Raw genomic sequence first — 12,003 nt, forward strand, 5'->3', positions numbered from 1 at the left:
TCTTTGGAGGTGGGAGGAAGCCGGAGTAGACAGAGGGAACCCATTCAGTCACGGGGAGAACATGCAAACTCCACACAGAAATATCCCTTTATACTGTATATGGGTCCGGAAATATGGTAAAATTAGAGTGTAGAGATGATACGCAAAAGAAGTTAAAACTGATATACATTTACCACATTCATTATAATGCACTTCGATGGTGTCTTAACGTAGTGCCCACTTAAAGTTGTTTTTGTCATTGATCGAGGCATAGCAGCATGTCATGCACCTTCTTAACCAAAGAAGCTTTCTTCACCAGAAGTGTGTGCCTATTTTTTTCCATAGGTGATTCCACATTTGGTATTACAATTGAAACAAAACAAATCACCAAGGTGCCACAATGACATAATGCAGCAAAATACATAAAATCCGAGGCCACCAACACCAACTGATGATCTCACAAAGTTCGGCTAAGGAATAACAATTTGCAGCACGTACATTGACTGTGCTACTGGCAGATTTGGTAAATTATGATATGAGTTGATAAAGCATATGAATTTGATTTTGAATGCAGTGTTTTACTCATTTTGGACATTCTTTTGATACAGAGCTTCCCAGAAATAAGAAATACTGCCACGGTTTCCTCCGCTTATCTCCTACTTTCATTCTTTCTCCAGTTCCTGCGGGTGGATCAGGATAAGGAGTGCAACATGGAATGTAGTGGAGCTCCTCGCAAACCTCTGTGTGCCTCCGACGGCAGGACCTTCACATCTCGCTGCGAGTTCCTTCGAGCCAAGTGCCGCGACCCCCAGCTTGAGGTCATCCGAGGGCCATGCAAAGGTCAGGTCATGAGTCACGCTTCAGCGCTGCCTGATGCTCTCCAATGCACACAAGAAAACTTCTGGGTTAAATTCATTTCAGCATAATTGATTCTTGAGTGCTGGGAGGACGAGTGGGGTTGACATGCTGTGAGTGTGTGGGAGGGATTGCTGCTTACCATTCAAGCACCATTCCAGTTGAAATAAGTTTTGTTTACCATTTATCAGGTGGTTTTGGCACTTACATGAAATGTCCTTTATAGGATATCCGTTTGAAAATAGAATGTGTTCTTTTAGACTCTATGGCTCGTCAGCCTCAGCAGCAGGTGGTTCTTGGCTTGAATCTTGCATGGGTGTTAATGTGAGTGAATGTGAATACTGTGCTAACTCGGTTTTCATTGTCAATCCAGCCATTGAAAAGTGAATTCTATGAAAACAAAACATTCATTCTGATTTTTTTAGTTTTTTACAGTCTGTGGTGTTTTTATTTTTGTAGTGGTACTCCGTAAAAAAAGCACAGAGACTGAGTCACGAGCGTGTTTAATCGTACTAAAACCAAGACATTGAATGAAAACCGAGACATACTAAAGCTGCGGCGTAAGAGATACCACTGTGCTGTGATTATTTCTTACATTTTGACATAAAGCTCAAATTCAAAAATCATTCCTACTTGGGGTATAACAATTAATCAGTATATCGATTTATATTCCTAGAATTAAACTACATCGAAGATAGGGATTGATCCAACATCGATTGAATTTATGTAAACTAAAAAAAGGAAAACATTGGATTTGAGGATGGCAGACTCTATATGATGTTTCGCAATTTTAACGATAAGGACAGTAGACATTACTCAAGTCTATCTGCCCGTCTGTAGCATCATCACCATAAGACGTCAAAATAAGAATGGTGGTTTGCAACGGTGGCTGAGAAAGGTCACAACAAATGCAAACACGACAAGACAATATCATAAAGTCACAACACAACAACATTCAGCTACAGCACAATTGCAAAAGCCACAACAAATACAAATGCCATGTCGATTTCACATAACATGAAAAGGATTCTGGACTTCTTTACCGACTTTATGCTTTAGAAATTTTTAATGATGATTTAATAAAGTATATTAAAATTGGTGTTAGAAATCTTACAAAAAGCATGAGTGTGTCTGACCCTGCACTTCTTTAGATATTTGGCAGTGATATTTTCTCTGGCGTTGTGTTTTATGTCCATCCATCGCTCACATCTGACAAGCGACTTGCCATGCTGCCTGTCATTATCCACGCCATTGTCAACCATAGTCACGCAGCTGTTAACAGAGCCTTGCAGAGGCCGCCGCTAAGGCGAGCGTACCAGAAACATTAATGCTATACTGCTTTTTTTAGTAAAGATAAAAACATTGGAAGAGCTAAATACAGGCGTGTACAGGAAAAAACGGGAGTAGGGCTGCAGCTATCGATTATTTTAGTAATCGAGTAATCTACCAATTAGTTTGTACGACTAATCTGGATTGATTGATTGATTGATTGAGACTTTTATTAGTAGGTTGCACAGTGAAGTACATATTCCGTACAATTGACCACTAAATGGTAACACCCGAATAAGTTTTTCAACTTGTTTAAGTCGGGGTCCACTTAAATTGATTCATGATACAGATATATACTATCATATATACTATCATCATAATACAGTCATCACACAAGATAATCACATTGAATTATTTACATTATTTACAATCAGGAGTGTGGAGGGGGGGTGGGGTGGGGGGGGGTGGGGATATGGACATCAAGTAGTGGACATAGAGAGAGAGAGAGAGAGAGAGAGAGATCAGAAGGCATAAGAAAAATAATCTGCATTTGATTGTTTACATTTGATTATTAGCAATCCGGGGAGGGTGTTAGTTTAGGGTTGTAGCTGCCTGGAGGTGAACTTTTATAGCGGTTTTGAAGGAGGATAGAGATGCCCTTTCTTTTATACCTGTTGGGAGCGCATTCCACATTGATGTGGCATAGAAAGAGAATGAGTTAAGACCTTTGTTAGTTCGGAATCTGGGTTTAACGTGGTTAGTGGAGCACCCCCTGGTGTTGTGGTTATGGCGGTCATTTACGTTAAGGAAGTAGTTTGACATGTACTTCGGTATCAGGGAGGTGTAGCGGATTTTATAGACTAGGCTCAGTGCAAGTTGTTTAACTCTGTCCTCCACCTTGAGCCAGCCCACTTTAGAGAAGTGGGTAGGAGTGAGGTGGGATCTGGGGTGGATAAAACACACGTTCTAGCCTCAATGCGTATTTTAGGGACTGTTATTTTGTTTTCTGCTTGCTATAACTCAATAAATGCACGTACTTAAAATTTAAATTGCACTAGTGTGCATTATTAGATACAAGTTTTAAATTAAAACTCTCTGCCGTTCAGTGCCCACACAACACCACTCTCATGTGCGCCCTATCGCAGCCACTGTGTGGAAACTATGTTCGCGTATTTCAAGTTCTAGGCACTCCATTAGCTCCATGTTATACAGTTACACTTATTAAACGATTAAACAAAGCAACCGAATAATTGAATCTTTTTTCTAATCAAATTAATCTATTAATCGTTGCAGCTCTAAACGGAAGGGTTGACAAGTATGCCATTTAAGTTAAAGTTAAAGTACCAATGATTGTCACACACACACACTAGGTATGGTGAAATTTGTCCTCTGCATTTGACCCATCTCCTTGTTCACCCCCTGGGAGGTGAGGGGAGCAGTGGGCAGCAGCGGTGCCGCGCCCGGGAATCATTTTTGGTGATTTAACCCCCAATTCCAACCCTCGATGCTGAGTGCCAAGCAGGGAGGTAATGGGTCCCATTTTTATAGTCTTTGGTATGACTCGGCCGGGGTTTGAACTCACAATCTACCGATCTCAGGGCGGACACTCTAACCACTAGGCCACTGAGTAGGCCTAGTGGCCTGCGGGACAAAGTCAAAAATAGAGCACATAATTAATAATAACAAAAAGCTTTATCTTTAAATATATAATTTGTTTTAGTCGTTTTAACAACATTTTAAAAATCTGTAAAAATGTCAAAATGGCATTAGCATATCTTTTGATTTTTCAGTATGCAGCCCTTAGTGCAGGGGTCCCCAAACTCTTTGACTCGGGGGCCACATTGTATATATATATATATTCCTTGCGCACTAATTGACTGAAAGAGCGTGCATTTCCCGCACGCTCGCCCGACACTGCGGCGCAAGCGCGATGTCACGTTATCGATGGGAAAGTGCATTTTTAGACAATATGATTTGCCTGAGTGGCTGGGAGACCCCGAGAGTAACACGCGGTAGAAAATGAATTAGAAAGGACAGATTTAAAAAAATTATAATAAAATACAATTAAAATAAAAAAAATTTTTTTTTTAATAACTTGGGACTTCCTGCGGGCACGATTTTCAACGCTGGGGGGCCGTAGCTTGGGGACCCCTGCCTTAGTGGGTAAAGTTTGAATACCCCCACTTAGGTATAGGGCAAGATTTACTTGTTCTACATTTTCAGAAAGGTTAGTTCTGTTTCCACATAACTGTGTCCTATTGCACAAGGTCCATGAGTGCATGCTTGGAAGAGTTTAGTGTGGAAGAACTTGAGAGCCGTGACTTTACTGCCCTCAGTTTTGCCATGAACTTAAATGTAGTGGAGAGCATAGTAACTCCACATTCATTTTCATTTCCCCTATCCATAATGGCCATGTGAGTCCCAATGGTTTTGTCCATGTAACGATTATAGAACTGGAGAGTAAGAACAAAAGGGGTCATAGAGCTGGTGGGGTCAGGCAGCTCACAGACGTCTTCATTGTTGCTCAGTGTTAGAAGGATGCACTCAAGCACCCAATGTTGCCGCCTCAACCCCTCACCCCACTCTCTGACTGCACTGCTACTTCATTGCGCTATTCTGCTGATACGTTACAGTTTTGACCGTGTGAGAGAAAGTTTGTTAAGAAGAAGAAAAGTCTTGTTTGATAGAGAAGCATTCCACAAATGTATGCCCGTGCTGGGACTCCATGGCAACATCTTTTAGAGGACATCTGGATGCAGAGGACACAGAATAGAGGATTCCAGCTAGGAAGTTGAAAGGGACGAAAGTCCATGAAAGTCGTATTGTATGTGTCAATAACATTGGGTCTATAAGAGTTCGGACCCCCCTCTGCTCCTGGTTGACAGGGTTGAAAGAAGCAGGAGCTGCATTGATGTTCGAAGCCCAAAACGAGACACAGGACTCGTCCGGCCTGAAAGCACAAAAATGAGAGTGAGACGGTATTTGTTTTCTAGAACTGAGCTGGAATGAATGGAGTGGCCTGTCATTTTTTCCATTCAGACTTTGGAGAAGGATGATGAGTTTTGGGATTTTCCAGTAGATCTAACTTTAATTCACTGTTTCCATCATCATGATCATCATCATTCCCATCATCACCTTGGCCCTGCACGCCAGTGACACACACATGCAGAGGCGAAAATAAAGTAGCATATGCGTTTAGTGTGTGTATTGATGATCCAATTTGAATGTGCAACTCATGCCAATAACTTGCACGCTTGTGACAAAATGAGCACTTTTTGTAAAATGTGCGTGAGGAATTTTTTGATAGAATTTGAACCTGCCAGACAGACGGGGACTGTGTGTCACACCAAGTTACCATTGAAGCGTCACTGAGACTTTAAACAGATGGTGCAGTTGGCCAACACGCTGAGTTGAGGTCATAGGCATTTTTAAGTCCCTTAAATTCATTTACACCCACCAAAAAGTGTGTAACAAGGCATTTACTTGCCGTTATGATTGTTTACCTGTTCAAACAATCAGAAGTGGCTGGTTAAATAAGTTCCAGTATGCAATGATGCATTTTTTTTTTTTTATGTAGCTGTTTCTCTGCCAGTCTGTTGGATTATTGCTCATTATGGCTTGTATAGGTTTGTCCAAGGGTAATTTAATTACAAAATCACATTTTGATTGAACTTTCAGGAAATGTCAGAAATGGGAATAGAAACCATTGACCAAATTTTGAAGAGTCACAACTTTTTTAGTAATGGTAGGCACGGCCTGCCGGAGGTCTTGAGTGCTTTTCTAGCTACTACTACTTTACTCATTGGCTGCAAAATGTCACATGGTTCAACTGCCTCAAGGCCCTGAAGGAATGTGGTACCTATTTTGAGTCAAGTTTTGGTTAAAACAATATGGTAACCACTACTTATCTTGCCAGAAGTATATCATTAAGGGTGATTGTTTTTTTTTTTTTTACAAATGAGGTTGTACCATATGTTGGACATGCATGGTGTTGAAGTCAGACAGGCGTCTTCAATTAAAATGGAAAAAAGTCAGTTTGTGAAAAATTCTGACAGCAAAGATCTGAACTTCATATTGCCATAAATGACATCAAACAGACTAGCGCATATGAATATCAAATGTAATAAAATACTGTTTCAATAATATTCATTTTGAGTGAACACAGTGAACTGAAATAAAAAAGGACTACATTGTTTATTTCATTATCAATAATGTAAGATGCATTATACATCAGTTCTTCTCTGCGATTCAAACAAATACACACACACATATATATATATATATATATATATATATATATATATATATATATATGTATATATATATATATATATATATATATATATATATATATATACATATATATATATATATATATATATATATATATATATATATATATATATATATATATATATATATATATATATATCCACTTACCTATGGGTAAGTATACACAGGCAGCTCTGAATAACTGCATCAAGCTGTAAAAATACATATTTTGTTAAAGTTTCTGATTTTCTTGTTATTGTGAAAGCTGACATTGGGATTTGCTTGATTTATGTCACACAAGTCTTTTTTTTGTTAACCTTCAAGTAAGTCTCGGCAGAAGCACTTCTTCACGATTCTCCTGTCACTTTACAAATGTTTGTTCAAAATACATAAAATTCTGAGTGAACACTCATTTGCACGCCGCTGTGCATCAGGGCATTATTTTCTTGGTTGGGCTAAGGTGTTTTTTACGCGTTTGAATTTACACACCTTGCTTTTATTCGTATTCTCCCATCCAGCCTACAGACACGGCCACTACACATAAATTAGGCAGAAGTGCTGAATGAAACGGGGCTAAAACTTTGCCAAGATGTCTTTCTTATTGGCTGTGTGAAATAATGGAATATGGAATTTTCCTGACAGTTGTGAATGTCATTGAAATCCATGTAAAAGACAACACTTTACATTTGAAAAGGCCGTAATCAATCCAGGCAGTGCTTGCCATGTGTGTTGTCATGGTAATGTAGTGTGTGTAAATGCACGCTCAACAGCGCTTTCTTCCTGACCTGGATGTGGCGCCGTAGATAAAACTTTGTTTCACTTGTTATTACCACTATGATGTTATTTTTAATGTCAAGACGTCTTTTAAGTGTGCATGTTTGTGAAGCTGTGACGCGTCGGAAGGGCCGTTTGTGGGTGTTTGTTTTTGTGTGCGTGTGCTTGCGAGGCGACAGCTGACAGTTTGATACTCCATCGATTTTCTTCCGCTTCTCCGAGGTCGGGTTGCGGGGGCAGCAGCCTAAGCAGAGAAGCCCAGACTTCCCTCTCCCCAGCCACTTTGTCCAGCTCCTCACGGGGGATCTCGAGGCGTTCCCAGGCCAGCCGGGAGACATAGTCTTCCCAACGTGTCCTGGGTCTTCCCCGTGGCCTCCTACCAGTCGGACGTGCCCTAAACACCTCCCATAGGAAGCGTCCGGGTGGCATCCTGACCAAATGCCCGAACCACCTCATCTGGCTCCTCTCGATGTGGAGTAGCAGCGGCTTTACTTTGAGCTCCTCCCGGATGACAGAGCTTCTCATACTATCTCTAAGGGAGAGCCCCGCCACCTGATGGAGGAAACTCATTTCGGCCGCTTGTACCTATAATCTTGTCCTTTCGGTCATAACCCAAAGCTCATGACCATAGGTGAGGATGGGAACATAGATCGACCGGTAAATTGAAAGCTTTGCCTTTTGGCTCAGCTCCTTCTTTACCACAACAGATCGATACAGTGTCCGCATTATTGAACAAGGCTGTGAGGTACTTGAACTCCTCCACTTGGGGAAAGATCTCTTCCCCAACCCAAGATGGTTATCCACCCTTTTCCGGGCAAGAACCTTGGACTTGGAGGTGCTGATTCTCATCCCAGTCGCTTCACACTCGGCTGCAAACTGATCCAGTGAAAGCTGAATCAAAAAGCAGAGACCTAATCCTGCAGCCACCAAACCGGATCCCCTCAACGTTCTGACTGCGCCTAGAAATTCTGTCCATAAAAGTTATGAACAGAATCGGTGACAAAGGGCAGCCATTGCGGAGTCTAACCCTCACTGAAAACGGGTCCGACTTACTCCTCCAGCAATGCGGACCAAGCTCTGACACTGATCATACTGGGAGCGAACAGCCACAATCAGACAGTCCAATACCCCATATTCTCTGAGCACTCCCCACAGGACTTCCCGAGGGACACGGTCGAATGTCTTCTCCTAGTCCACAAAGCACATGTAGACTGGTTGGGCAATCTTCCATGCACCCTCAAGGACCCTGCCAAGAGAATAGAGCTGGTCGACAGTTCCACAATCAGGATGAAAACCACACTGGTCCTCCTGAATCTGAGGTTCAACTGTAGGGCGTAGCCTCCTCTCCAGTACACCTGAATAGACCTTACCGGGAAGGATGAGGAGTGTGATCCCACGATAGTTGGAACACACCCTCCAGCTCCCCTTCTTAAAGAGAGGAACCTCCACCCCGGTCTGCCAATCCAGAGGTACCGCCCCCGATGTCCACGCAATGTTGCAGAGTCTTGTCAACCAAGACAGCCCCACAGCATCCAGAGCCTTAAGGAACTCTCTCTGACAGGAGACTCTGCTAGATGTTCCCAGCAGACCCTCACAATGCGTTTGGGCCTGCCAGGTCTGTCCGGCATCCTCCCCCACCATCGGAGCCAACTCACCACCAGGTGGTGATTGGTAGAAAGCTTGTGCAACGCCAGAGTGGAAGAGAGTCCAGCCCCAGAGCCCTTGCTGTGCGTTGAAGTGAGTCCAACTATATCAAGCCGGAACTTCTCCACCTTGTGGACCAGCTCAGGCTATTTCCCCCCCAGCGAGGTGACGTTCCGCATCCCAAGAGCTATATTATGTAGCCGAGGATCAGACCACCAAGTGCCCTGCCTTCGGCCTCCGCCCAGCTCACACTGCACCCGACCTCTATGGCCCCTCCCATGAGTGGTGAGCCCATTGGAGGGGCGACCCATGTTGCCCCATGGGAACAGGCCCGGCCACCAGGCGCTCGCCATCGTGCCCCATCTCCAGGCCTGGCACCAGAGGGGGGCCCCGGTCACCCGCGTCCGGACGACGGAAATCTGAGTCCTTGGTTTTTCTTTTTCATCGAGGTCTTCGAGCTGCTCTTTGTCTGATCCCTCACTTAGGACCTGGGAGACCCTACTAGGGGAAGGCAGGGTCCCCCAAGACAAACAGTTTGATACTAAATGTAAAAAAAATCTATCAAATCAATTGATAAACGCTACATTATATGTATTTTTTCTATCAAATAATCACATACAGTAGTTCAATGATCACTGTCCAGTTAAAATTGTATTGAACATCTGTTAATTCCAGCATGGTCAAGCACGTCCGATATGCGTGGTCCCCCTCCGCTGTTGTCGCTCTCTGCGTTTCTTCCATTAAATTTTTATTTTTAAATATTTAATGCAGAGTGGCATTCTGGTCCTTTTTTCCTCTTCTCAATGGATGTCTCCAGGTGTCGCAATTGAATTGGTCAAAATAGATTTAATAGTTTTCTGGTTTCTTGTATAATTTTCTTATATGTGGTGTACACTGCAACCAAAATTCAAGTGCAATATCATGTTTAACCTTCTGGGGCATCTGTACTTATTGTAGCCTCAGAAGGGGAGAATGCATGGCGGGCAAAATCTGTGAAATTGCACAGCTTTTTTCACTTAAGCGCATGGGAGAATAGGGCCCGAAGTGAATGTGTCATGACTCTAAGCGCTGCTGTTTTTCACGCACTTACCTTAGATTTCTGTGGATTCTTCTCAAAGGATCTGCAACTCATAATGGTGCTTCACATTCCTGCTTTTGATCAGCGATACTGTTTCAAAGCATATGAGACACTTTGGAACTGGAAGAATAAACATATATTGAGTCATCCATTCACTTTTAAATATTTGGATATCGGCGTCAAGCCATGTTCCCAATCACTTCTCCGTAGGTAAACAAACAATTCCATTGTCTCATTTTAATTAATCAATCATCGTATACAACGATTTGCAAGCATTATTATATTATTAATATTACTACATTGCGGTCACTTTGTCGGCTACGGACCAAGGTTCACATTTGGTGATGGCTGGCCTAGATTGTTACTGTAAAATACCAGTGAAAGTATTCTGATGAAGCACATTTCCATTGACAACAAAGGTTGAATTGGCTGCGTGGTCAAATGGTGAGAGGCAGAGGAAGGGTTAGGTTTTCCTTGTGCGCCGTCAGCCCTTTTCTCCATTGACTGGAATGTTCTACGAAGGCAGCACGAGACATCTCGTTTCGTAATGGCTTTACCACCAGGCACCAGCCTGGCGTGTACCTAATAAGACTGAGGGTGTTGGTCCTTTTCCCAGCCACACAAGCATCTGATCTGCTGCTTCCGAAATGTCTCCAAAATAGTATTCCTCCTTCTTCCAACCCTCTGTGTTTTATTTGAATTCATCATCATTATCATCATCACCGTCCATGATATTCAGCAACTTGACATTTTTGAACATGCTGCGCTTGCAGCTGTGCGAAATAGGAAAGTAATGGAGCTGTGGGTCGTAGCATTTTTCTGTGAGATGTGTAATGATTGGAGTGATTTGTGTTTTTTTCTTAGATACGTCCAGATGCGTAGCAGAGAAGAAGTACACCGAACAGCAGGCCAAGAAGCTATTCCCTCAGGTCTTTGTGCCTGTATGCAACCCTGATGGCACATATAGTGAGGTAACCCCCAGTTTCTTTATTTTTATTTTTATTATTTATTTTTTTAAACTTTATGATACGAGCAATGGCTGCTGTGGAGGTTTCATTCCTGTTGTATTACTGAAGCTTTATGCACTGAATTGCTTACAGGTTCAATGTCACAGCTACACTGGATACTGTTGGTGTGTCACCCCCAATGGCCGACCTATCAGTGGCTCAGCAGTGGCCAATAAAAAGCCTCGATGCCAAGGTGGGCACAGCCTTTGCAACTTTTCTCATGTCATAATCTTCATCTGTGTGGTATAGGTTATGATCGCCTGTGTGACCCCTAACCTGTGGTGCTGCATATACATTACATAGCGAAAAGCTATTAAGCCATTCACAATCAATATTTATTTAATGGTTATACCACTAGCTCAAAAATTATAATATGTTTTCAATGCTTTTCACCAAGGTGTACCAATACCTGTCAACATTTGAAAAAAATAGGAAAATACTACTTACAATACAGTGGAACCTCGATTTACAAACTTAAAGGGGAACTGCACTTGTTATTGGACGTTTGCCTATCATTCATAGTCTCTATGTAGGACAAGAACACGTTTTACATTTTGTATGCATTCTAATTTGTAATATATGGTTAAGGGTGCAGCTAATTGGAGTCATTCATTGCACCCATAAAGCCCTCTAAAAAAACACCAACAATACTCCATTTACATGTCGTAACCTAAATATTAAGTATTAGCGATAATGCCATTAAAAGCCGTACTTAGGATTATGAATAATTCTTCATCTAAGTGGAAAGATTAACAGTAAACGTCCCATGAGTCGACATCCCAGTGAGAGCAGACATTGTACAGTAAGTGATTGTTTTATTATGTTCGTAGTTTGTATTTTTTTTTTAGCAATAGCAATAGTGGTTGCTGGATCTTCTTATCATTCAGCTTCTAAAACATAATCCTCTATATATTCAGGCTAAAAAATATAGGGTTCTGGATCATCATTTGTTCCAAAGTCATTATTGTTGGCTTTCATGAAGTCTGCCGTGATTAGTATTGTCGTTGTTGTTGAAGAATATAGCGAACGCTGTAATACGTCTGGGGAATTAATGCATCGTTGTATGCTTAAAGTGCCCAAGATACATAAATTACATTTCATTACATTTTGTTATTAATGTGCATG

The 12,003-nt window shown here is 41.9% G+C and overlaps 1 protein-coding gene across 1 annotated transcript in view; it reads left to right on the forward strand.

The window, feature by feature from the left end:
• The window catches only part of LOC133657379 (SPARC-related modular calcium-binding protein 2-like), a 91,349-nt gene that overhangs the window by 33,831 nt on the left and 45,515 nt on the right, over nt 1-12,003 (forward strand). The window contains exons 2-4 of the mRNA XM_062058650.1: nt 657-819; nt 10,736-10,842; nt 10,972-11,071. Of these exons, the coding sequence (XP_061914634.1) occupies nt 657-819; nt 10,736-10,842; nt 10,972-11,071 (370 nt within the window). The remainder of the gene's footprint in view (nt 1-656; nt 820-10,735; nt 10,843-10,971; nt 11,072-12,003) is intronic.

The sequence above is a fragment of the Entelurus aequoreus genome, linkage group LG09 (genome assembly GCF_033978785.1).
Source record: "Entelurus aequoreus isolate RoL-2023_Sb linkage group LG09, RoL_Eaeq_v1.1, whole genome shotgun sequence".
Taxonomy (NCBI): Eukaryota; Metazoa; Chordata; class Actinopteri; order Syngnathiformes; family Syngnathidae; genus Entelurus; species Entelurus aequoreus.